The sequence below is a fragment of the Apteryx mantelli genome, chromosome 19 (genome assembly GCF_036417845.1).
Source record: "Apteryx mantelli isolate bAptMan1 chromosome 19, bAptMan1.hap1, whole genome shotgun sequence".
Classification (NCBI taxonomy): Eukaryota; Metazoa; Chordata; class Aves; order Apterygiformes; family Apterygidae; genus Apteryx; species Apteryx mantelli.
In genome coordinates this window covers 17,701,383-17,726,867 of record NC_089996.1, presented here as the reverse complement: position 1 = coordinate 17,726,867, position 25,485 = coordinate 17,701,383, and the positions used below count along the sequence as shown (strand labels likewise).

Sequence of the window (25,485 nt, the reverse complement as noted above, 5' to 3'; positions counted from 1 at the left end):
AGTAGGAATCCTACATAAAGATAACCTTTGAATTTTTCCATGTTACCAAGAACAGAGATATTCACGTGGAGGGACTGTCTCTATGCAACAGGCTTTTCTTTTCCCTCATCTGCTGGTCTACAGAGATGCCTAGGATCCAAAGACTACCTACATATCAGCATAGGCTCTCTCCTCTCCATCAATTAAAAATGAGAAGGCACTATTGCACTGGGTGACAGTAGAATACTGCAAATAGTGTCACTGAGGCACAACTCTCAGCTTCTTTGCTTTTACATTGGTTCAGAACCTCAGTCTGTATACTTACATAGCTAATTCACTTCATGTAGCTTTTCACTGTCCAGTGTTATGGCAAAATGCAAAAGCTCTTTATTAAAAAAGCAGTGCAAAACCCAGTATTTAAAACAGATCATGAACACAAAGCAGGCAGCACACACAGAAAGAAAAGCTTCATTTTTCAGTTGCCTTTTAAAATATGTATTAAAAGTTCATTTCCCCCCACCACAGACTCAGTGGAGAAAGGAAGAGAAGGCTCTCACATTGGAATCCTGATAGAGTTCTCCTCTTTCTCTGGTTCAGACCCTTCACATCCCCTCCCCCTTTTCCATGTCACTCTATGGACTTCTGTTGCCAGGAAAAGGAAGCAACAACCTTTCCTTTGTGCTGTGATGAGCATCTCCCCAGTGGTGGGTCAGAACTATCGTACCTCTCCAGCCCAAGGCCCAGAAAATGGCACTCGGTTCCAGGATCCTGAGAAGCCAGCAGGACAGTTTTACTATTTGTCACAGTGGAATAAAATCCTGCTGTATTTTGACCATAAGGATTCCAGCCAAGGGCTGCAGTTCACAGCGATGAAGAACAGAAACTGACCCTCTCTGTTTTAATGTCAGTTGATGTTGTAAAAGCTTGAATCATGGCCAAAACTCAGTTGTCCCAAAAGGATATGGATAGCCACTGCACAGTCCATCTCAGCATAGCTGTTTCTGTGTGTAATGAGCACATCTCTGCTGCCCATCACTACTGCCAGAGCCTTGTCAGCAGCTGCTTGCATCTGTAGCATTGGGTATAAAAGCGCAAGTGGCTAAGACCCAGTGTTTCCAGCAGCTTCTGGACCCCATGTACATGGCTTAGAGGAAAGTAAATGGCTCCCATCTACAGGGAGCTATAAAAAAATACTTCTGCCTGTCATTTACAAGATTTCATTGTGAACAGCCCTGGCTTCTGAACAAGTGCTTCAGAATGACCACTTCCCAAGGGAACACACAGCACCACTAGTAATGACAAAGTGCATTGACAGACTGGCACTGTACAAAAGGACATTGAAACTGCTTCAAATGCTGTAGCAGTGCAGGGGAAAGGCTCCACATCATGAACTCAGACCCACCTGCCTCTAACCCAGCCTTGGATGGTTGCTTCCATTAGTCCTTTATGCTGTCAGTAGCAGGATTTCTCAAGAGCAAGAGAGGATTTTCTTATGTTTGCAATCCTTCATGCCACCCCACTCAGACAAAACTCTCCCACTTAAGAACAAGCTGTACCTGAGTTGCTTATCCTATGTGGATTCTTTAGGTTATACTCTCATTTCCTAGGACTGAGGGCTCCCAAGGGGGAGCCCTGCACGTATGCCATGATGGCATTCTGCAAGAAGCTTGCTCGCTGGGCCTCTTCTTCCCTTATCCTGGAGATCTCAGCCTCTTTCATTCTCAGCTTCTCCAGCAGCATGGAGATTTCACCTTCTTTGTCCAGTAGTGCCTCTCGGTGATTACTTGACAGGGCTAGGAAAGAAGAACAGAATTACTACAGGAAATCGGGGTATTCCTGGAACAAACAGGAACAATATGCTGTAGCACAGCCAAGGGCAATGGAATCAGGATGAGTGACATGCACACGAGACAATTTGCAAGGAGCCTTTAGCTGCATGAGACAGAGTGCTACACTTCATTGTGCTGGAAATCTAGATATTTTACTTGCTGTGCAGATTGGGGCAGTTAAATTCTGAGTCTTGGTCTCCTCTGTAAAATGAGGATAAGAATCCCTGCAAGCATATCAGGATTAATTCATGGGTGTATGCACAGGCAGGAAGCACTGCTGTCACTACCTACAAGCATAAGTCAGCCCCAGGTCCACCGTAGAGTGCCCAGCACTACCATTTGATAAGCATGAAAGGATAACCACGTATAGTCCTGCCACATCCATCACCTTTCAGCTGTCTCTCCAGGGCTGCAATCTTCTCTCTAAGCCCTTCTTGTGCTGTGCGTTCAGCCTGCAGGTGTCCAATCTGCTCCTGTAACTCCACTTTTACTTTATTCACTTCTGTCATCTTCTCCTGTTCCTTACTGTTCAGGTCCTGGCACACAAGCACAAATCCATGAATAACCAAACATCAGCAATTTGCTCTGCTCCAGTGATAAGCATATCTCTGCTCCAGTCCAAATTACCTGCTGAAGTTCCTCTACCCGCCTTCTGAGTCCATCAGCATGCAGGCTCAACTGATTGGCCTTGGCTTGGGCCTCACCAACCACTTGTTTTTGCTTAAGGCAACAGTTCTGAGCTTCATCCCGTGACTCGGTCATCAGCCGCAGCTTCTCTTCCAGGTGTTCCAGTCGTTGTTGCTGTAAGACACAAAGGAAAAAGAAGAGAGATCTGTCCCCTCCCATTCCTGCAAAAGGATTCTCTCCTTCTTGTCCCCAACAGCACAGTGCACTCTTGGTGGACTCAACTGGCAGCAAAGAACAAGCAAAGGCTTAGCCCTAAGAGATACAGAACATCTCACTTGTACTCAGGAGAGAATCTAACCTGCTTTCTGTTGCCAGGGAAAACATTCTGATGGAGATGCTGCAAAGCCCAGCTCACTCACCAAAAAACAGAGGCACTTTGTCCAGCAGAAGCACCAATGCCACCTCAAGTGTTTACACTTAATGCTACACCTTCATTTCCCTATCCCTATCCTGAATGGCTATGAAACACTGCTGTATGCAGCTAAGCAACTGCTCTGTCCCACCACAGACACGTGCCAGCTTGTATGTATTTGTAACCCTGTATATCATTTTTTTGTGATGTTATATATGAGGAAGAATCCTAATAGAGCTCTTGATGTATTTTCCTCATCCTCTTTTCTCTTTCCCAGGGTGCTGACTTTACTGCCATTCCCATGAAGTTCAATTCTACAGTGATATTTCTTATCCAGCAGCAATAGCCATCTGGGGAAATTCTTTTGAGTCCAGAGAAACAGAAGCAGCACATGAAAGCTGCTGATAAACAGAAGGATCCACCTGACTGCTAGCTTCAAAAGTTGGCAGCTTAAATGAAACCTGCTACAACAATATCCATGTCAATTCTATTATTACTGGAAAGCACTGAGCAAGTGAGGATAGCACTTAGATTTTGGAGACAATTCAGGCTTTTCAAAGCAGGCTTTTCAGAGCTTCTTCCTTCAGAAACGAGGCTATTTGCAGGACAGTGAAATCCAGAGGTGGGAGTTACTCATCAGTTCCCTGAGACCAATGTGTAAGCCGGACAGCCAGATCCACTCCTTCCTGCAGAGGCAGGGCCCACAGATGGGTGTTCTCCTTACCTCCTCCAATCGTGCCTGATTCCGGACTTTTATTAACTCCTCCTCTGCCTGGCCTCGCTCAGTAAGTGCAGCTGCTTTGACTTGGCTCAGCTCCTGCCAAAAACACATAAAAGATCATTCCAGATAGTGAAGCTGCATCACTGCAACACTGACCAGAAAACAGCAGCAGCTTCCAATTGCAGGTTACAAAGTGACACAGCTGTTTCTCTCACTGAGGGGCAGGGGTGAGGCGAGAAGAATCCCAAATTGCATACATTTTCTCGCCTTGAGATTGCCTACTAAACTCAATGAAAGTTTCATTTACAGGTAGGAAAGTAATATGTGAAGCTTTCCAAAGACGGGGAATGGGAAAGGGCAGCACTGGATCTAGCTAGAGGAACAGATAAGGAGAAACATGCTACACAACCCACATGGACCACATAGGAAACCTGCAGAATCAAATCACGATAAAAATTTAACTACGGTCAATGGAAACTTCATTTTTGGTCGAACAGAATCTACAAGTCCAACTTTTAGCTAGGAAACTGAATGCTCCAGTTGCTGTCTTCTGTTCCTCCCCACAGCACACAAAAGTCTTTCCATAGGTAGGCATCAGAATAATCCATATAGTTCTCCTGTTAAAACACTGACAACCTGCTTCTGCCACTGCCACCTGACCATTCCAGGGCACCTGGAGCATTCACTCTCACCTCTTCCAGAGCTATCCTGATGGCCTCCAGCCTCTGGATCCTTTCCTGCATAGAACGTTCACTGGCCTCAACGTGCTGTGTCATATGATCCACCTGCAAAACAGCAGAAACTATTTAAGCAAGTGCCAGAAAACCATGGATCTCTAGGCATAATATAATATGGCCATTCAGCATGAGAAAGAGCATTCTCTTGTTGACCCAGCTACCACCAAAAAAAACTCTCTTACCTCTCCCACAGAGCTCCACTAGGAAGTTGTAATATAGGTAGAATCAGCCCTCTAGAAACTGGAACTTTAAACAGAGATCCCTTCCAGTCCAAGAGGAAAGAGACAGAGTTTGAGCCCTCATCTTCAAGTGGCACAAAACACCAGAAAGAGATTAATTTTCTATTTGTAATGTGGCTGAAATCTCCCTGGTGAATGTCTTTTCTGACAAGATTTCCAAATCTTTAGAGAAATCTGTTGAGTTAATTTTATTTTTGTGAGATTCCACACCTCAGTAAACACTCCAAAGTTGATCACAGACTCTTGCCCTAACCACATTCAGACAGAATCCCCCTGATATACCACAGAGAAGGTACTAGCAAGCTGAGCCCCCTAACAAGGGGCATACACATCATGTATCTTTCCATTTGCTCCAGCAATGCATCTTTTATGTCAGTGAGCATGACAAGACTGCATATTCATAGTTACCACTATGTATAACAAAAGTGACATAAGGACAAGCCTCTTTGGTGGGATCACGTACTGCTTTTGCCCATGCTCTTGCAAGCTACAAAGTCTTGCTAGCTGGCAAAACGTCTTGTGATCTTTTCAGCTAGGCTCTGCTTGTAAAAATGGACTTTTATTCCCACACTAAATCTGAGCCTACCAATTTTAAAACTTTCTAAGAACATCTGACAGCAAAGAATGGCCTCCAGAGAATAAACGAAGGTTTCCGTATCTCAGGGCCAAAAAGAAGCTAACCTCAAGAGGCTCCAGAAACCCCATTCTTACCTCTTTTAACCGAAGGGATTCCATGTCTTCAAGGCTTTGTTTAAATCTTCTCTTCTCCACTTCTAAGCGTTCTGCAGATTAAAGACAGACAGATCACAACTAGTCTTCCCAAGCATTTCTGTTACATAGGCTATATTGGATCACAAACCTTTCCACCCTTTCTCTTTGGCTGTCTCTCACCATTGACTCATGGACAGTAACCCCACCCCACAGGCGCCCAAGAGCTGTCGCTGCTCCTCCACTCACCCTCAGCCTGCACAGCCCGAAGCTTCAACTCTGCTGTTGTGTTGGTCAAGTCTTGTTTTACCTGGAAGAGCTGATCCTGTTGGACTTTGCACTTCTTCTCCAACTCATCCACCTACAAGGAAGTTACCACCAGAAAAGAGAAAATCTGAGTTTCTCCTATTAGCAGACCAAGTTGGCTATACAGAACAATCAGCAGAGACACAAACAGGGGTCAAAGCGGAAGACATAGAGAAAGCAAAGGCAATTAGTGCCCAAGTCCCACCTCTCAGCCTTGGGCTTGCTTTCCTACCTGGTTTCTTAGAAGCAGGTTCTTCTCACTGGCAGCAGACAACTCCCGGAAAAGCTTGCCCTCCCTATCAGCACCTTCCTGCAAACAGAACCAAAACTGAGAATAACCTGTCACTCACTCACCTGAGTTCCTGTACTGCCAACCTACCCCATCCAACACCACACCCAACTAAATCCGACCCAAGCCACAAACACCATGGCTTCTCTCCACGCTTAATGCTCACCTACCTAATTTACACAAGAATTTTTGTCATGCCAGCCATGGTTAACCCACTACTGGTAAAAATCATGCTTGGCTATCCCACCCAGCATCCTCCAAATCCACAAAAAAAAGGTATGATATGACTTGGAACTCAACTCTCAAACCTAACCAGGACTTATCCAGCCCACCTGTTTTTGCTGCTGGAGCTCCTTAAGATGGCGCTCAGCCATGCTAGTTTGTTCCTGTTTCATGGCACTGAGTAGCTCTCCCAAGTTGTGCACCTTCTGCTCAGACAGAGCCAGGGCAGCCTCAGTCATCTGCAGCCTACACAGAGAGACACTTTCCAGAGAGTTCTTTTCAGAGGGACACTTCCAATGAGTTCTCCACACCACATGGTACAAGACATTAACACACATTTGGCAGTGGATTAAACCAGGATGGCTAAAAGATGTATTTTCCTCTGGGAAAAGGAACTCGACAACCTTTGGACCCAGCAGCCTCTGCAAACAGTGACCTGGGACTTTTCAGAGCTTGGTGCCCTGTTGTCTCATCCTATTTTCCCTGTGCTGTTTTCTCTGCCTGGACCCCTCCAGGATTTGCCCGCTTTCACAGGAGAACAAAGCTGGTTATGTTATACCACTGCAAAGTTATTTAAAATTAGGGATAGAATTTTAAACACAGGTATCAGAAGTGACTTGCTTACTCTCTACATGAGGGATACATCCACACTGAAGCATGGCACAAAGAAACTACTTTGAGTTGACAGAATTGAACTAACCAGGCTTGCCAGTGTTTGAAGTCCAGCCACAGCCATATGCACATGGCTCAACACAGTCTAGCACTACTTTGGGGCAGTTCCAGCTCACTGTTTCTAAACACAGAATCTTACTGGTCAGGTTTCTTCTTATCTGCAGTGGTCCTCAGAGGATACTGCCAACTGGCAGGCAAAACAGGTGACCACAATAGACTCTTTCCAGGTTGCAAATTGTGGAAGGAACATGCCTGCAGCCCACCCCCACAATTCTTTTTCTCTCTTCACCCTCTATCATTCACATACTCTTACACCAATGCACTCAATTTTTATTTAAGAACAGGCAAAATGTTTACTGTGGAAAAGCCAAAGGCCTGATCTGACCACAGCTTCTGGACATTACTGCAGAACTAAGTGAAATACTAAGACAGCCCCTCTACAATATTATTCCATTTTTTAATAGCTCAGCTCAGCGCTGCCTATAGCACAGAACAGTGAGAAGGCTAGAGTTTTCCCCCTCCATACTTAGCTTTCAGTGAATTCATAATAGAGTGCTGCTCATCCAGTGCTTCCTGCAGCTGACTGACTCGTGCTGCAGACATCCTGCATTTGGGAAAGACAAAAAAAAAAAGAAAAAAAAGGGGCTAATATTCTGCTTGTAGATGGAGAGGGCCCAATCCTGCTACCAAAGAGCAGAAAGTGACCAGAAATTCAACTCACCTGCTGCTCCTGGCTATTTCTTCTTTCTGTTTGTCTATGGTATCCATCAAATCCAAGAACTGTGAACAGGACAAACATCAGTGAGAAAATGAACAGCATCATCTTGAAGTATTTACATTTTTCATCTTTATCTTCCTAAGGACAGCTGAAAACAGGTCAAGACACTCCTGTGAAAGAAACTGAACTGGAGGCTAAACAGGTTCACTACAAGTCTGATTAAGGTCATCAACCACAGGGACTCCACACCATTAGGTGTCAGAAGTAAAACAGACTCATATTTATAGCTTTATCACTTGGAAAACATCAGAACAGTTGCAAAAGAAGTGGTGGAAGCATGAATGTGGGTAAATAATCACCAAACTCATGCAGAATCCAGAATGAATATGCTCAGCAGGACATATCTCCATAACGTGTCATGGATTTGATTCCTGGGCAACCTAGCTCAGAGGAAGGACCCAATATACTAAATAATGCCGAGTGCCTTCTGAAAGATGCACATGCAAATTCAGGTGCACAACAGTCCTGTCACTGAGTGGTTCATGAGGACACCAGCAGATAGCATAGGATTCCAGCTGTACTACTTGAACTGTCAACATATGAGGAGATTGCTGACCTGCTTGGCCTTCTCATTCTTCAGACTCAGAACCTCCTTGCTGAGCACATGGGTTCGACTGCGGGTCTCACTGAGAATTGTCTGACGGTCTTGGTTGTGATCCAAGGCTTGTTCTGATGCAGAGAGAGCAGGAGAGCATGCATATGTTTCTATAGCAACAGAATAGCAAGTATTGCTATAGGAGACAGTGCTATAGGAGACAGAATGACACCTGGCTATCAGAAGCACCAGGATAGTAGCCTCTCTGACTGGCCTGTGTACAGAGACCACTCTCACCTTAAGGACATAATGGAGGGGAACCAAAGAGAGCAGCATACATTGAGTAATCAACACCCCAGCTACATGAGAACTGTTCGGCTCCACTACAAGTAGGACGACAACAAAGGACATGCTACATTAACCAAATCTAAACTGACCATTGGCTACTCAGAGGCAAACTAGAGCCCCAAGGTCTTCCATGTTCACATGGCATAGCAGCCTTTAATTCAGTCCAAATTATTTCTTCCTCTTGCTGGTAAAAGTGACATCTCCTAACCAGCCCTCATTACAGGACAAGAGGAAGCTGTGCAGGGCAGCACTGTGTGTATGCTGTTGAGATAGGGAGCCAAAGAGGGATGGCACCCTTTTGGAGCAGTAAGTGCTCAATGTCCCTCAAGTGCTGAGGTGGGAGGAGAGTTACTGATTCTTTCCCATGCAACAAGTACTGCTTACCCACAGCCTTCAGGATGTCACTGGGAACATTGTTCCCAGCCAGCTCCAGCCTCTTCAGGGTCTTGTTGCTGTGCAGGCAGTCCAACAAAGCTCGGCCACCCAAAAGCCCAATATTATTCCAGCGCAAATCTACACAGAAAGCAAACTTTCATCCTGGTAGTCACTCAACATCTGCTGAAAGACACAGGGCTCAGGAGAAATCATCCTCCTCACACATCTGCAGGCATGGCTAACTAATCCCAGAAGGGCTCAGCAGAAACACAGATGAATGCCATGTCCCCTTTCAAGATGAATGAGAGGGGGAAAAATGACTGACAAAGCAGGAATGGAGAGGATGAATCCTAAGTGCAGTTATGTGCAGGAAGCTGTCCCAGCTTGACAGGTGAGCAAGTCATGCCCCTCACATCTTCACCTTGTGAGCCCTCCTTCCACAAAGCACTAAAACCACAACCCATGGATGACAAAGAATCAACACCAAGAGCCACATTTTCCCAGAGAAAATTCTGGCAAGATTCCTCACTAAGGACAAAGCAAGTCTCAGAGCCTGGCTTGAGGCATGCCAACAGGATTCATGAATGGGAATGAACCCATTCCCTCCTCCACTAAGAACTGTTCTGCTCCAAGCACATAATCTTCATCTGCAGATTTGGTTCCAGAGATGCCAGTTACAGTTCCCACCCCTCAAAGGCCAGAGGGCTGTGACCTCTGTTCCCTGCACAAAGTCTGCAAAATGGGAAATGGGATTGGGAAATGGGAATGACAATGCTGAGCAGTTTGCAGAGATCAAGGCAGGTTGCAATCAACCTGAACATATATGTACATTTTTGTGCGTGTTTGTGGGTGGACAAAATTAGTCACTCTTACCTAGCTCCTGCAGGCTGGCATTTTGTTTCAGTGCCATGGCCAGCTCTCCTGCCCCTTGATGATTGATCTGGTTATTGCGCAGATCTAGCCGCTGGAGAAAGCTGTTTGCTCCCAGTCCCTGGCAGAAAAAGGAGAAGCCCTCCTCCCACATGCCCAGGCTGTTCCATTCCAAGATTAAGCTAGGGAAAAATGAGACAGGATTGGAGTTTGTTCTATAACCTGGCAGTTTTAAAGCCTGAATAATATCTGGATGGGATACGGTACCTATCCAGATACCCAGCTCCCCCAGCAGAGACTCAGTTTCAGAGAGAAGGGTGCTGCTAAGGCCCTGCATCCTCAGAAAGGGTGCCACCAGTTCTCACTCCTTCACCTGACCCATCTCTCACAAGAAAGGGCATTACCTGACATTCCTCCTGCCCAAGGAAAAACACCCTCACCCCTCATCCCTTTCCAATTTTGTGCTCCATCTAACAGGAATAATAAAAAGAGAGGTAGGTGCAATTTTTTACCTCCTGATGGATTTGTTCTGCCTAAGAAGTTTTCCCAAAGCCTCCGCTCCTACGATTCGCAGGTTATTTCCCTGAAACAAAAGTGCTGGGTGATCAGTGAGTTATGCCCTGTCCCAATCCAGCTAGCACATCAAACAGCACCAGGTGTAGTTCAGCTGTAATGCTGATTTCTGCCCATCAAAGATGGTCTGAACCATGAAGCATTTGTTTCACATGTCAATGAACTTTCCAGAAAGCAAAATCTCCGTGGAGGAATAGTGGATACATACACCATTAGTCTTATGAGACATCATGACTAAGAACATTTGACTGGGCTCACAAAAATCACAGGACAGCAAAGGATCAGCATGGCCCATGACAGGATAGAAAATGCTGATTCTAGATGAGCAGAACCATTAAGAGGGCCTTGGCTAACACCAATGCAGATGAGAAAGAAAGGTCCGATACAGTTTATTACTGTAGATACAAAGGAACAGCTATGTCCTACAGGAATACACATTAGAAAGGCCCTCTCACAGCAAAGTGATCACCACATATGGAAGTGCATGCTTAGTTCCAAGCCCCAGGCTAGCGGAAAGATACTGGCAAACTCAATGAACTCTACAGAAGAGTGAGTCAAGCAACTAGTAAGTCAGTGATTAATAGAGAAACTCAAAGAAAAGCCTACATATGCCTTATCTGACCAAGCAGCATCTGACAAGAAATTTACAGGACATTTACACATGCTGCAGAATAATCCTGCACCAGGATTTTCTATTCCTAACTCCCATTAAACTTGTGCTATTCCCTTCCCTCCTTCGTTTTGTCTTAAGCTTACTCTAACTCACCTTCAAATCCAAAGATTTGACTGTGGTGTTGGAGCAAAGCCCATGCAACAGAAGTTTGACACCTGGATAGAAAAAAAAGAAAGCTGTTTACCTCACACAGGTAATCTTCTCACTGAGCGGGAGGGAAAGGTGTAATTTCAACCAACCAGCTCAGGAGATATGGCTATGACAAAGCATCTCACTTAATGAACAGCCAGTGCTGCTGGAAAGTGCAAGTCTGAACCCTCAGGGGTGGAGATTATATATTCCTAGAAAAAGAGGAGACTAGATCTTATCCTACATACCTTCTTAACAGAGCCATGAAAACAGCCCAGGTCCAGACAGACCACATAGACAAGATGCTCACTGGTTTACTTAATCTCTGTCCATACAGCAGGGACTGAACAGAGGATCACCCTACTATGTCCTACAGAATCCTGATCCAATGCATGCTGTAATTAATGATCTAGCAATTAGAATTAGCAGATTATCATTCTAATTCTCACAGCCTGTAACAGCAGCCACCAGCAGCCACCACCAACTCCTTCTGGTTATGACTGCACAAACAGTCAACATGCCCTTGAAAGCAGAAGGAAAACACCTCTGGCAGCAAAGGGGTTCATGACCAGCTACAAACTGTGCTGTTGTCTCACTGTCTAGTCAAGATCAGACAAATTCATTTGATTGAAATGAGGAGTATTTCTTCTCCAGTCTGTCTTTGCTAGCAGATGATTCCTGAGGATCAACAGTTATATTTTTTATTGCTATCAGGCCTCTACTACCTCAAAGGCTGTGATACTGTTCCCTTGTTGCCTGCAGCCTGACTGCGATCAGGTCTCCATCACACCTTCTTGGTCAAATTCTGCCCGGAGGGCCTGCGTGCACCCATCGGGGCAGAGAGCGGGACAGCAGTGACTGAGCACGCTGAAGTTTCAGACGTGAAAGTACCTCCCTATCGCATTCACTGTAGAGAGGTTTTTTCGCCTCGTATTCACGGGTCTCCTAAGCAGGGTGAGGAGCTGTGAGGAGGATGAGCAGGGATTAAGGCCAGGTGCATGTGAATGAGCCTTGAAACAGCCTAGCGAGAGCGGGGCCAGGCCTGCGAGGTGCGAACCCCGCGCCGCACGCACGGCTCCGGCTGAGGAGACAGAGCACGGCCACAACGGCCCGGGAGGCCGCGGCGCGGGGGACCCCGGCGCCCACCGGGCCCCGGAGCGGGCGGCCCGCGAGGCCCCGCCGCGCGCCCACCTTCCTCGCTGAGCGCGCAGTCGCCGAGCGCCACCTCGGCGAAGGGCGCGGCGCCGGGCAGCAGCCGCCCCAGCGCGCCGCACGTCTCCAGCGAGAGGCTCTGCGCCCCCAGGTCCAAGCGGCCGCGCCCCGGCACCGCGCCGGGCTCCCGCAGCCGCCGCAGCACGGTCTCCTGCGGCGCCGCGCCGCCCTCCTCGCAGAGCCGCGCGTAGGCCCGTCGGAACTCCTCCATGGCCGCGCCGGGAAGGCCCGCCCCTCCTCCCCCCGGAAGGGACACGGCCCCAGGCCGCGCGGCGAGGCGGCTGCGCCTAGCAGCGTCTTCCCGCCGCAGCACCGCCCCCGCCTCGAACTACAGCTCCCGGCGTGCCCCGCGCCCGCACTTCCGGGGAGGAGCGCGGCGGGAAGGCGCCATGGAAGAGCGGGACGGGCGCGCCGGCGGCTTCAGGAAGGTGCGGCCGGGCCCGGCCGGGCCGGGGGGGGGGTCCCGGCCCCCCGCACCCACTCACTGCTCTTTCCCTGCAGGAGACCGTGGACCGGCTGCTCCGCCTGCACTTCCGGGACGGGCGGACCCGAGGTAGCGGGGCGGTGGCAGCGGGCCGGGCCGGGCCGGGCCCCGCCGCGCCCCTCCTCCATGAGAGCTTTGTCGTTGCAGTGAACGGCGACGCGCTGCTGCTGACGGCTGAGATGCTGAAGGTGTTTGTCCGCGGTGAGCCTGCCCGCCGCGCCGGGCCCTCCGCCGCGGAAGGGAGCCGGCGTGGGCTGGCGTGCCGGCCCCACTGCGGGCAGCACGAGCCGGTGGGGAGGAGGAGCCGCTGGATTCTCTCCTGGGCCGAGCCGCGACCCCTCTGTGCGCTCCGAGGATGCCGGCACTGGGCGTAGCGCTGCTGCACTGCCGCCTCCAGAGAGCGGGACGTTTTTATCTCATGGGATCGTGCCTTCCTCCCAGAAACCCAGACACTGACACCTCATCGTGACCACCTGTAACACTTTCAATTGCATTACAGAAGCAGCCGCACGAGCAGCACGGCAGGCTCAGGCAGAGGACCTGGAGAAAGTGGATATCGAACATGTGGAGAAAGTGCTGCCACAGCTGGTATGTAAAATACAGTTCAGATTCTCCAGTTAACAGGATAAGGATGTGGACTGAAGCAGCTTAATCCCCTTCCCTTTGGGAGATGTTTGGCTAGTCAATAATATCCTTATGGGGCTGCTGGGGACCCAGCAGATGTGTTGACTGGCTGGCTCCCTTTGGAAACTAAAGCAGCTGCTGCTCTCTTCTTACAGCTTCTAGACTTCTAGAGACTCAATGAAGCAAATGTGACATGCCAGCTGCTAGCAGAAGACCCTGATCTGACAGTGAACATCTGGATTGTTATCCTCAGAGTTTAGCTCTTAGAACAGCAGCATCACTTTCTTCTTTCTCTGCCATATTGTTTCTGTTTCCTGTCTCCTTTACCAAGCATGACAAAGCCCTAGGCAACTACACTGTCAGATGCTATTTTTGAGAGGAGGCTGCCACATTTGTTTTGGTAGACTGTGTAACAGGTTTCCATCTTGCTGCCTTATTCCTGCAACAGTAGCTTGTACTCCACAGCATGGGTAAGGTGCTGTTACTTTCTCAGCTTATGTGAGAAACAGGTGCTGCTTCACTGAGTTGCAAGGCAAGACCTAATGGCTAGAAATGTCATTCTAACTGCAGGCTCTCATCACCTCAGCAGGCAACTGTGGCAGAAACTTTAGGTCCAGCTCCAAGCCTGTCTAATGAATGGTTTGTTAACAGAAGCTCAGTTACAGGCTCTTGCCAAAAGCAGGTATCTGATCTTTATTTTATAAATAAACAGTGTCTGTTCCTCAGTACCTTCCAGTATTTCTTCAGGGCTGTGACATCAAAGAATGTTTGGAACCTTTTAACTATTTGATATTCTCCTTAGAAGCTGCTTCCCTCTGCTATAAATTTGTTCTCACAAAGAAACATCAATAAATCAAAGCCAAGTCTCCTTCCCTTGTGCAGGCTCTTTGCTGCAATTAATCATCGAAAGTCAAGTTGCTTCAAAGACTTGCACAGTTTCCACACACACACACACACACACACACACTCTTTTCTAAATCTTTGTAGGACGAAAGGAAAAAGGACAGAATAACAAACAGCATGTGTGAGAATCCCACATCATGGGACTGGCTGGCCCCTCAGCCAGCAGGGTGGGGGAACTGTGAAATAAGAAACTTTACACATGTAGGCAGGAACCACACAACTGAACTGGCTTTGTTAGGAAATACACAGCTTGCTACAGGAAAAGCAGCTGACACCAGTGTGTCTTAAAGACTGCATGTTGTCTGTTGCTGGCTATTTGAAGCCTTTATGATTAATAATAGCTTTTTTTTTTCTTCCCCAATTGACAACTGTAGTAGGCAAAGGCTCAGTAGGTCACTGTACTCTTTCCGCCAAGAGCTATCGAGGTCCTTAGTCAGGGCATCAGCCACTTGGAAACTTCAACTAAAACCACAATTTAATGCACATTCTTTTTGGTGACAGTACCAGCTTAAGCAGTCCCCCCATCCCTCTACACTGCAGCCTGTTTGCCAAGATAACTGTTTGTGTAGCTGTACAACAAAATCAATGAAAGAACAGATCCAGTTCAGCATTCAGCCCCACAACCATACTGGTATAATAGGCAGTAGCAAAAAATATAGGTAATACTATCTTTGAATGCCCAGCTACAACCAAAGGGATGAGTTCAGCTACTCTAGCAGAAGTAAGATTGAAGCAAATCCAGCTTATCACATATCTGTGTGTATAGTTCAGTGGCAGGGTAGGAAGCCTTCTAGCAGCTTCCTTAGTGAGGAGCCTGCAGTTTTAAGTATCAGGGCATCTTGCCTCTCTCTTCAAAGAATCCACTACTTCCTTGCCTTATCCAGATTTCAAATTTTCCCCCCCCAATTCTGTCTCCTAATGACACACAGATCAGTCAAAGCTGCCGCCCTAAAAAGGCATGAGTTCACTTCCCTGACATACTTGGTCCATACACCAGCTTTCTTGCCTGAAAGTGATTGCAGATGTAAGTGTTAGCGGTAGGGTGCTATTTTAACAGCAGCAGCTAAAACTAACTCTTCTTTGCATAGAGGAAGGGGAATAAGACCTCTGGTGTAGCTGTCAAAGGTACCAGTTTTCCATCCTACTGAAACAGGAGTAGCTTACAGTGGGTTTGATGCATGATGATGTTACACAAGGGACATGCTTGGGCAGAACCAAGTTAAGTAAAGCACACAGCAGTATGAATTTGGCTGCAGAAGTCAGAGGCAAAATGTTACCTCTTCACCAGAAACATCCCACTGGCACAGCCCATTAGAGTATAATTGGAGAAACCAGTTGTATCTTGATTTTAAAATCATTAGAAAGTTCAATCTGGGGATCCAGTTAAACCCAACATTGTTCCTGCAGCTGCTGCTCATATCCAGCCACAGCTAAAAAGAAACTGTGCCAAAATTTATTAGTTTCTCTCTGCTGGGTGAAGTCATACCTAACTGCTTCTGTGAGCAGCAATTAGGTCCTGATGGACCAGACGTTAGTCTCCTTGTCCTCAGCCCTGTACTTAACACATGAAACTGCTCCAGTAATAATGTTGTTATTTGTGTCCCTAAATTTTTCCTTCCATTTGCCCATACCAGGTCCTTGCAGGTAGTTATGGTGCTAGTTCTCTATCACCACTGTTGGCTTAGCTATTCTGATTCCAATCAGTAGTATTTGATGTTGCCTGAGGTCTTCAAAGAACAAGACTAATAAGTCTGAAGGTGTAGAACAACTTCCTACCAACCAGACAACTTCTTTTTATTCCAACCCAGTACATCAAGCAGCACTAGCATGAGTATATAATCACCTATCATCAGCTCTGGCTATTTGTTGGCCACAAATATATCCTGCACAAATTCAGCAAAGCAGCCCTAACCACAGTCTACCTCTGGCTTCCCTGAGATGAATAAGCCTGACATAGCACCTGAACCAAGATGCAGATAGTACCCTGGAGGGCAGGCTTAGCCCACACCTAATCCACTGAAGTAATAAGCTTTAAGCATTACTTTAATCTTCTTCATTTTGCTGTAGTATGTCTTTCATAGACAGTCTGTCACGTTCCAGGAAGGCTTGCTTTCCGTAGAAAGGATTATTTAGAGCAGCAGCTGTACACAGTGCTCTTGCATTCTCTGCTGCCAGTGCCCGCACACATTCCCCGTCCATGTTTGGGTGTCATATAAGAAATCAATCATCTTTTTTTGCTACAGCATTCTGCTCCCTCCACTTTGAGTTTGAGTTTCCTTTTTCTTCTTCTTCCACCTTTCTTTCATGCCTCCCCCTCCCTCTGAGTTTCTTCAAAGCATCTGGGAACATTTGGAAGTAATTAGACCTGAAGGGAAATGCTGGCCAGGCTGCAAGACAATGACAAGTGCCAGGAACCCTGAGTGCCCTTTCTAGCCACTTTGAAGTTCATTCAGATGGTACAAAGCTCCATTTTACTTTGTTGAAAAAAATGGGGGGAGGGAATAAGGCATGACAGGCCCAATGAACAGGGAGCAGGTTCCTGTGAACTGACAGAGAAATAGCATTGGGGAAGAAATGCATTATCAAAGAGACCAACAAAAAGGCCTCCTATGGCCACTCTGCTTTATTACATCTATAAATTGTGCAGGTGCACACATAGTTTAGGGAATAAGTGTCTACACAGGGAAAACTGAAAACAAATTCTAAGTCTTATTACCATAACATGGAACCCTAACTGTCCAATATGAATCACTGATTCCTGGAGGAGACTTCAAATAAAATACAGCACCACAGCCACTGTGGCACTATAGAGCTCATCTCCAGGGTAGACACAGTTCTAAACAATAACATTTATCTCCATACATCTCAAGAGACAAAGATCTGGACTAGTGCTCCCCTCCCTACACTAATTGCACTGCAGAAAACTGCTACTCTGCTGTGGAAACACTCAGATCACAGAAGAAGTCAGTAAGATGGAAGGTCACACGAAGAGACCCTTTCATGGGATGTTTTTTACTCATTAGAACAGTAATTAATGATGTTAATTATGTGTAATGAAAACAAAACACAGAGCTTGAGGCATAAAAAACTCCACATGCATTCTGTTAACAGGTACCTGTGTTCTTTGTTAACAAGATTGTCAATTGAAAACAGATAAATGCAGCAAACCAAGAGGTTCACAGGAAAAGCCTACTTAAACTGTTATGAATGACCTAAATGCGCCTTCTTCACCCACCTTCCAGCAATCTATGCCCAGAATTACAGGAGCACTAACCTCAACCAGCAAAAAGCAAAGAGAACTCTTGTTCTAGGCAGCACTTAACTACAGGTAAAACTGAATCAAATTGTATATTGTTGCTAGAATTCAGGCAGCTAGACTTTCTCAAGTTATCTCTGAAGGTAGAACTGGGAAGATTTGAATTTCAAAATATGGAAAGAAGCAAAGTCCTTGACGGAAAATAACTAGGAAATATTTCCCCTCAATTCTCTATTCATATTATCTGCATGCAAGAAATCTTAACTTTAACCTCTGACCCTGCTTATGTAGCCAGGAGGACCACAAGGCAGGCCTTCCACTCTTTCAAAAGGTAAAATTGGCAGTTCAAATAACAATTTTCTATTTATAACTCATGTTCATATAGATTAGGTCTTTCCAGGGCCACCAACAGTTTCTTACAAATTCTGAAGTATTTCATCAGGAAAGAAGCACAGCTGACTGCTACACTAATCCAGCAGACGAGAATGTTTCATCTCTTCCCACCTACAACACAAACGTAAGAGCATTAGAACACTTAAAACATATAATCTGCACTACACAGTTTCTAAATAACAATCTCTTTGCTGAGGGTCCTATACACCACTATGGTTAGGCAAGAGTTAGGTAGCATCTAGGAGTAGTTCTTAGTGAGATGGAATGGCGAATGCAACACAACTTTCAGAGCAGGGAACTTCATCATACAGAGGCATGCTATTAACCTTTCATATGAGCTATTCATGGGTAAGCCAACTGGGTAGGTAAGAATTTTTTTTGGTACTTCATCCAAATACTCTTCACTGGAGAAAGAAAGTTCTCTACTCATAAGTGGAATGCTTCAAATGTACTGCCTTTACTGTTTCCCACATGATCTGCATCAGTATTCCAGAGCTAGTCTAAGCAGATCAGTCACAGCAGGGAAACAGACCAACCCACCGACTGCAGCATTCCAGCAATCATTTCACACCTTATGCTACACTTGCTGGAGCTGATGGCCCCACAGTGTCTTCCAAGAATCAAATATTACAATTCTCATTCAAGAGGTTAACATTTGTTAGCCATGAAATTCCAGATAATACTTCCTACTACTGCTGTTTAGGGGGTTGATTTAGCTTTTTTATTCTTTACCACTGCATCAAAAAGTGAATACTGACAACTATTCAATTCTGGAATCCTTTTTCTAGTTGCTTCATATTTTGTGCAAGTTCTCACGTAAGAATGTATATCAACTATTGGTTTTGAGATTGAAAACAAGGCTGCAGTTTTCTGATGAAGATAAACCAAGAACAAATTCATAATGGAAACTTGGTTGCAATCTTAACTATGGAAAATTACTACTGTTTTGCAGTAAAGATTAAAAATAACAAGATCAACTCAAAAATCAAGGGAAAGGAAAATACTAACACAGACTACACCAGCAAAACAAACAAACAAACAAAAAAACTGACGAGGTTTAACAGATGACAGGGGCCCTTCATAGGTAGGGCATCAGGCCTGTTAGTATTTGAACTACACTGGCATAATTAAGACCCCCAGAACATTAAATGATTTCAAACATATGGATTAGATATCAGACTCAACACTGCACAGAACCAGTATTCAGATACTTTTCCAATTAAGGATGAGTTTCAAGTCACAAACTGATTTGTGATTGATAAGTGTTCAACTCCATGCCCTGCAAGTCTCCCAGCAACACCTAAGAACAGTCTCAACATCCAACACGCATGGCACAGAGGAGCCTGCCTTCCTGGGGAGTTCACTAGAAGAGCTCTCTGATCTCACATGATACCTGGCAGCTTCAGCCATTTGGGTATCTTCCCAGGGGCCCTACTCATCAGCTGTGGAACTTCATGTACTCTTGCTGGTTCCGGTTGGTCATCAGTCTTTTTGTCACTTCCCCCGTCAGGTTCAGCCAGGGATGGAACTGCTGATTCTAAAGATGACGAAGCAGAAGGAACTACTGATCTGGACAAACATCTGAGGAAAAAAATAAGCAACAGGTATTTAAACTTCATTTTTTCATAATAGGCCCCATATACCGCCAACTCTACATTTTCGAAGTCAGATTGAAAAGGCTCTTCCTTCTCATGATAAAGGCCCTAAGATTTACTTGATTTAGTCACTGAAAACCTACTCCACGAAGAAGGACTCACAAAACTATAAAGCTAAGTATGTTTGTGAACCATGACTGTATGAAGGAGAAATTCAAGCCCTAGTACCTTCAGATCATGTTTCTTTCTAGTAAGACAGGCTCATTTCATGCTTTCCCTCCCTGAAATATTCACTCATTTGCAATTCTAGTCAGTCCCAACATACCTGGCTATTAATAAATCAGCTGCAGAAGGGGAAACTGCAGAGCGCAGCAGGTCCGACTTCAGGTAACAATCTGTTTAAAATGAAACTCAATGAAATCTGAAGGCTTGTTTGGTAAGATAAAGACATCAGTCACCACAGAATCGTGTATCTCTAGGCTCAGCAAATGCCTACGATATCCTTTAGTAAATCTCCATCTTCTTCCACCAACTGACAAACAGGATGCTTTTAAATTATGCCAGTTTCTTTAACAATTCAAGGTGCCTACTTCATCATTCAAAACTCAAGATCTTGACATTTTCTTTCAGTGATCACTGCATCTCAATCTATTTTACAGTGTCTTCTTTACTCTCTGGGGAAACAGTAATTCTGAGCATAAACCAGAGGTGTCAGAGAATCAGAGATTCATATCTGTTCTCCCACCTCCAGTTAGTACAATAAGAGGTCTGTAAAGACATTTCTAGTCACTTGTCTAGTTAACATTTTGAACAATGGCATTTCCTTCTAGAGAGTTGTTCCTCTACCATTCCCATAGTGAATACTGCCTATTTTGTAGCCTAACACATCTCACAAGAAAGGTACTAGCTTTAGGTTTGTGATCAAGCTAACTGGTGTCAAATTCAGTTTCAGCAGGACCAAGCTAGCTTTCAACAATTCAGAATGGAAATACTTCTCAGCATTCTCAGGGTCTGCTTTATCTTTTGTTAGAAGAAATCTGAAGGAAAGAATGTAATTCTTCTGGGTCTACTGTAGCAGCTGTGTAGCCAGCTGAAGAAGAGAGGAAGCTCACTCACCCCTGCACTCCTCAGATCCAAAATGAATGACAGCAGCTGGAAAGAGTTTAGCCTGCAGCAAAGGGAAAAAAGAAGAGATCATTGGTTGTAGATGCTTCCACAGTCAGCTGTGGACATTGGAGACAAGTTAGACAAATTTAGAGCTTAAGATCAGGTCACTGAACCATCTATAATTCAGAAAAGTCTAAACTTTTCTAGAGCACGGGGCATGCCGATTAAGATGAGCACAACAGTATGAAGAATTCCACTACACAGATGATGAAACCTGTACAAGTGCTCACTGTGCTGATGACCTGTCATTTGTTCTCCTTTGTCCCCCCTATGTCTGAGGCCATTTTATTTCACACACCTTCTGCAGTGCTGAGCAAATAATGTGGGTATGTTTAAGCATCTTCCAAAACCAGAGTGTATGACAGTAAGAGAAGAAAATTCCAGCTATGCCCTCAGGAGTCTATTCCAGATTATTCTATTACATTTATATCCTGTTTCTAATTGGAATTTGTCTGGTTTCAACAGCTTTCCGGGAGGCAGTTTATCCTTTTTAAAGTCCAGTCTGAATTCCTAGTTCCTATCTGTCTGAATAATTGCTGTATTCAAACATATTTTTCAGTAGTTTAGCTCATCATGTGACCCAGATAACTGTAGGACTGCCTTTTTGATGCCAGTATTCATCAGTCTGATGATTTTTATTTCATCTGCAAATTTTATCAGTTATGATTTTACACATTTACCTTCAAATCAGATAAAAATAATGAACAGTATGTGCCCAGAATTAATCCCAGTATAACACTAGCCACTTGTGTTTTTTGATAATTCCTCACTGACTGTTATTTGAAATGTCAATTAGCTGAATCTTAATTCATTTAGTGTGCTTTAATTACATTGTGTAACACACTCAAAAAAAAAAAAAATATATATATATATACACACACACATATCTCATGAAGCACTGAATCAAATAAAAGTATGTTACAGGCAACTAGATTTCTTGGTCGATTCCATGATCTCGTAAGTACTGACACCATGTAGAAAGACCTGTGATAAAAAGATAGTGCCCCAGTGACCACATCAGTGGAAAGGTGCAAGACACTGCCTATCTCACTGGGAATGGCTCCAGAAATAACACGCCACAGTACCTCGTACCTCTTATCTTCTTCCCTACCTCCTCAGTGTTCCACAACAATAAGCAATTTCTGGTCAAATACGCACACACAAAAACCTTCAATAAAGTTCCCATGAGGTCATAATCTAAAAGAACAAACTCTTCCTTCTGCAACCTAGAAGTGCAATAAAGCCAGAATCAGCTTTTGCCCCTCTACTATTTACTACCTTTCCACAGAGAGGAGATGCCTGCTACAGGAAGGAAAAAAAAAAAAGTGGAAACACTGTCTAGTGATTAAAGTGTAATTCTAGTCAGGAGGCCTGGTTTCTAAATCTGGCTGTTTGTAATTTACCATGCTGCTTTAGGCTTCAGTTTCCCCAATTTTCAGATGTATACACATCGCACAGGAAGAATAAGAAGATAACTGATGTCTCTAAAGTTCCTCAGATGTAAGGCACTAAAGAGGCAACTGCCTGTTGCAGTTCACTTGTTTTTCTCTAATTATTTAAAAAACAACAAATCAAAACAATGAAGCATCTAAACTATATAGCCAAACAACTTATATGGACAGTGGTCATCTCACCATCATCTCCTTCCACTGCTTTATTCCCATCTGTTATGCCATGGCTAAATAGTTTTATTCAGCTACCTCTCTATGAATAAAATTTAATACAAAATACAAATTATACTTGATGTTCGACATACTAACTGATTAAATGGAATTATACTGTTGAGAAGTAATTTGTCAGTAGCTCAAATGATGAACTCCTGCACAAATAATTGTAAACATACAAGAAAAATTATTCTCAACTAATCCTAAGTAACATACAGGATCATCTTAAAGTTGTAATGGGAAATAAATTAATAAATAACATTGATCACAATATAATAAAATTCAGCATCATAGGGAATGAAAAGGTAGGAAACACCACAAACTGTGTTTTAGAAAGAGAGAGTTAACTAAATTAAGCATGCTGGTTAAAGACCTTGAAGTCAGAGGAAATAAAGTAAAATCCTTAGCTGTTCAATAAATATTACTTAAGGAAAAATGGAGTCTCAGAAATGCTGTGCAGCCCTAAATAAAAAAAGAAAGCAGGGAGGCAAGCATTAAAGGAAACTGGCAAATGTTGTCATTTAGCTGTAATTCAAATATAACAAAGTTCTTTCAGACTTTGATAACTAATGCTTGTGAAGCCAATAATAAGAAACAAAAGCCACAGCTGATGACGCATAGGGAAGAAAATTCAGAGAGCTAAAATACAATTCAAGGATTAAAACAGCAGAAAGTTGCAATAACAAGTTCAGATAAAGGAGGTCCCTAAAATAATTGGTTGGTCCATTAGACAGAGATTAAGGAATCCAATTAAAAAAGATAATTTAAATGACTTATTTGGATCAATTTTATCAATAGGGAGACTGGGAGAAGAGCAACTTTGTTCTCAGTCCTTTAAGAAAGATGTAGTAGTTTGAGGGCACAGTTTCATGTCAAGTAGCCTTGTCATTTAAGATGGTTTAATAGGTTACCATACCCCACTCATTTCTGTCCCACACTGCAAAGCCCACTGAGTTGTGTAGATGTATTTTTTTGTGGAGCTATTCACTAAACAGATTTGGTTTCCCTCCCCCTGCCTTTTTTTAAATGGGAGACCTTTTTCTGTTAAGCATGGATTATTACATTTATTTATTTTATAACTTAGCCTGATAAGCAATTGTTTCATCTCAGCTGCAACAAAGTACAGCGCGAGGTAAGATTGAGTGGCTAAAAAGGCAAAAAGATCTTATAACGCTATTGCCACTACAGAACCACAGACAGGTTGAGGTTGGAAAGGTCTTCTGGAGGTTGTCCAGTCCAAACCCCATTCAGAGCAGGGTCAGCTAGAGCTGGTTGCTCAGGACCACATCCAGTCGAGTTTGGAAGACGACTCCAAGGATGGAGACTCCATAACCTGCCCATGTAACCTGTTCCACTGTTTGACCACCCTCAGAGTTAAAAAAAAAAAAAAAAAAAAAAAAAAAAAAAAAAAAAAAAAAAAGCTTTTTCTTACATTTAAATGGGATTTCCTGCATTTCAGTTTGTGTCCATTTCCTCTCATCCTGTCACTAGGTACCACTGAGAAAAGAATAGATCTGTCTTCTCTTCTCCCTCCCATCGGGTATTTATATACATCGATAAAATCCCCCCCCGAACCCTCTCTTCTCCAGGCTGAACAATCCCAGCTCTCTCAGCCTCTTCCCATATATCAGGTGCACCAATCCCTTAAACATATTTGGCCCTTCACTGGACACCAGAGAGACAGTAATGTAAAACTGCATGCACTCACAGCTGCAGTAGTTTAACTGAGGAGTGGTAAAAGCAACTGCAGATAAGCCAGGAGGGTAAGTACCTATAAAACTTGCTCTGCCACTATAGTGATCATAGTATGGCACCACAGCCTTAAAGAAACTGAAGCAGTGGAAAAACTGGTGCTGGAGCTAAGTGATAAATTAAAAAGCACTAAATCACCAAGTCCAGATGGTACATCCAAGTGTTCTCAAGGAACTGAAGAGTAAGAGACTCAAAATTATTAAGCTTCTCATTAAAAACAGACACTGCCACAAGCACAGGCTTGTATTTTAAAAACAGTTTGAAGGTGATATGCAGAAGATTAATATGATATGGTCTAACCAGCATGGATTCTGAAAGAAAGATAATATCAAACTTATTACTGGAATTCTTTTAACATGTCAGTATAATACTGCATAAAGCAGAACTAGCTGAAACAATTTTTTTAAAGTTTTCAGAGGACCTTATACAAAGAGACTAGTAAGGAAGCCAAATCATCATGGTGTTAAAGGTAAGTATTGTCACAGGTCAGAAACTGTAAGGGAGACAGAAAATGTTGTTTAATGATCTATATTTATCCTGGCAAAACAATAATACTAGATTTTTGTTCCTGAACAAACAAAATAATCCCTACCCCTCTTCAGAACATCAATATATTTGTAAGCATTTTGCAGGGCAGGCTGCCTGCTCTTGAGTTTTCCTAAACCTCTGTTGTCACCATCAACACAGTCAAGACACTGGAGCAGATGGGCTTTGAACCTGATCCAGCACAGCAATTACCAGAACAGTAGAGCACTACTAAACTCAAAGGAACCACTGGGGAGTCTGTGGATTGGTACCTAGTACAGAGACTAATAAAACTGTATTAACTGGTGGCAAAACAAAACAGCTTCACCTATCTTCCTAACTACGAACTTCAAACGAGTATGTGATATTACAACTTTTTGGATTTTAATTCAAAGAGTGTAGGAGACTTTCACATATAGAATGGCCTACATCATGTTACACTGAAGCAGGAGAGACACCCACCAGTCCACTCCAAGTCTCAGTTCCTGCCTAACTGGCCAGCAATTTTCACATCCTTGAACTGACATCTTAGTAGCAGAAATCATTATTTATTAAGTCTTTAACATTTCCTTCCCCAAGCAACAGGGCCTAAGGTTGCCTGCTCAGTCACAAAGACAGCTCTACATAAACTTTTTTAATTAAAAAGTGCCAGACACGGTTTAGAAACCCCAGTGAAAACTCTTGCAAGACCTTTGATGTTTCCGCTGCATTCGTCTGAAGGGATCCCTCTATTTAGGAAATGGGTGGCTTAAAAAGGAGCCCCCCCACGTCCCCTCCCCAAACACACATACACTCAGGCCCCTTTACACACAACATCCTTTTCATGCCAGCTGCAAGTTGGAAAATGAGGTTTTTGTAGCGTGTTAGTGTTGGAATTTTTTAATAACC

The 25,485-nt window shown here is 44.2% G+C and overlaps 3 protein-coding genes across 4 annotated transcripts in view; 1 reads left to right on the top strand and 2 right to left on the bottom strand.

Annotated features, from left to right (window-relative positions):
- Nucleotides 1-343: 343 nt before the first annotated feature.
- Nucleotides 344-12,461, bottom strand: LRRC45 (leucine rich repeat containing 45). Its single transcript, XM_067308646.1, has 17 exons — nt 12,214-12,461; nt 10,987-11,048; nt 10,160-10,230; nt 9,651-9,829; nt 8,787-8,915; nt 8,076-8,188; nt 7,463-7,521; nt 7,268-7,345; nt 6,180-6,315; nt 5,791-5,868; nt 5,502-5,613; nt 5,256-5,326; nt 4,261-4,353; nt 3,572-3,664; nt 2,436-2,609; nt 2,197-2,344; nt 344-1,772 (listed from the first exon to the last, which is right to left on the bottom strand). Exons 1-17 carry the CDS (start codon nt 12,443-12,445, stop codon nt 1,576-1,578), a joined length of 2,025 nt encoding a protein of 674 aa, XP_067164747.1. The 5' UTR covers nt 12,446-12,461; the 3' UTR covers nt 344-1,575.
- Nucleotides 12,462-12,563: 102 nt separating this feature from the next.
- CENPX (centromere protein X) lies at nt 12,564-14,210 on the top strand. The gene is made up of 5 exons (XM_067308652.1): nt 12,564-12,662; nt 12,736-12,787; nt 12,866-12,919; nt 13,218-13,306; nt 13,498-14,210. The coding sequence occupies exons 1-5, from the start codon at nt 12,624-12,626 to the stop codon at nt 13,510-13,512; spliced, it is 249 nt and encodes an 82-aa protein (XP_067164753.1). The 5' UTR covers nt 12,564-12,623; the 3' UTR covers nt 13,513-14,210.
- Nucleotides 14,211-16,850: 2,640 nt separating this feature from the next.
- The window catches only part of ASPSCR1 (ASPSCR1 tether for SLC2A4, UBX domain containing), a 57,766-nt gene continuing 49,131 nt past the window's right edge, over nt 16,851-25,485 (bottom strand). For both annotated transcript variants that reach the window (XM_067308647.1, XM_067308648.1), the window contains 4 exons: nt 20,606-20,657; nt 19,815-19,884; nt 19,288-19,475; nt 16,851-18,005 (listed from right to left, as the gene is read on the bottom strand). In XM_067308647.1, the coding sequence (XP_067164748.1) occupies nt 17,992-18,005; nt 19,288-19,475; nt 19,815-19,884; nt 20,606-20,657 (324 nt within the window). In that variant the 3' untranslated portion in view covers nt 16,851-17,991. The remainder of the gene's footprint in view (nt 18,006-19,287; nt 19,476-19,814; nt 19,885-20,605; nt 20,658-25,485) is intronic.

Bases quoted from the DNA above. Each gene is read 5' to 3' on its own strand.
- LRRC45 (XM_067308646.1), bottom strand. From the start codon at position 12,445: ATGGAGGAGTTCCGACGGGCCTACGCGCGGCTCTGCGAGGAGGGCGGC. The intron at 4,354-5,255 runs GTAAGAATGGGG...GCTGTTTTGCAG, and splicing joins AATCCCTTCGGTTAAAAGAG to GTGGATCATATGACACAGCA. The intron at 2,345-2,435 runs GTAATTTGGACT...CTTGTGTGCCAG, and splicing joins GGGTAGAGGAACTTCAGCAG to GACCTGAACAGTAAGGAACA.
- CENPX (XM_067308652.1), top strand. From the start codon at position 12,624: ATGGAAGAGCGGGACGGGCGCGCCGGCGGCTTCAGGAAG. The intron at 12,788-12,865 runs GTAGCGGGGCGG...TTGTCGTTGCAG, and splicing joins CCGGGACGGGCGGACCCGAG to TGAACGGCGACGCGCTGCTG. The intron at 12,920-13,217 runs GTGAGCCTGCCC...ATTGCATTACAG, and splicing joins GCTGAAGGTGTTTGTCCGCG to AAGCAGCCGCACGAGCAGCA.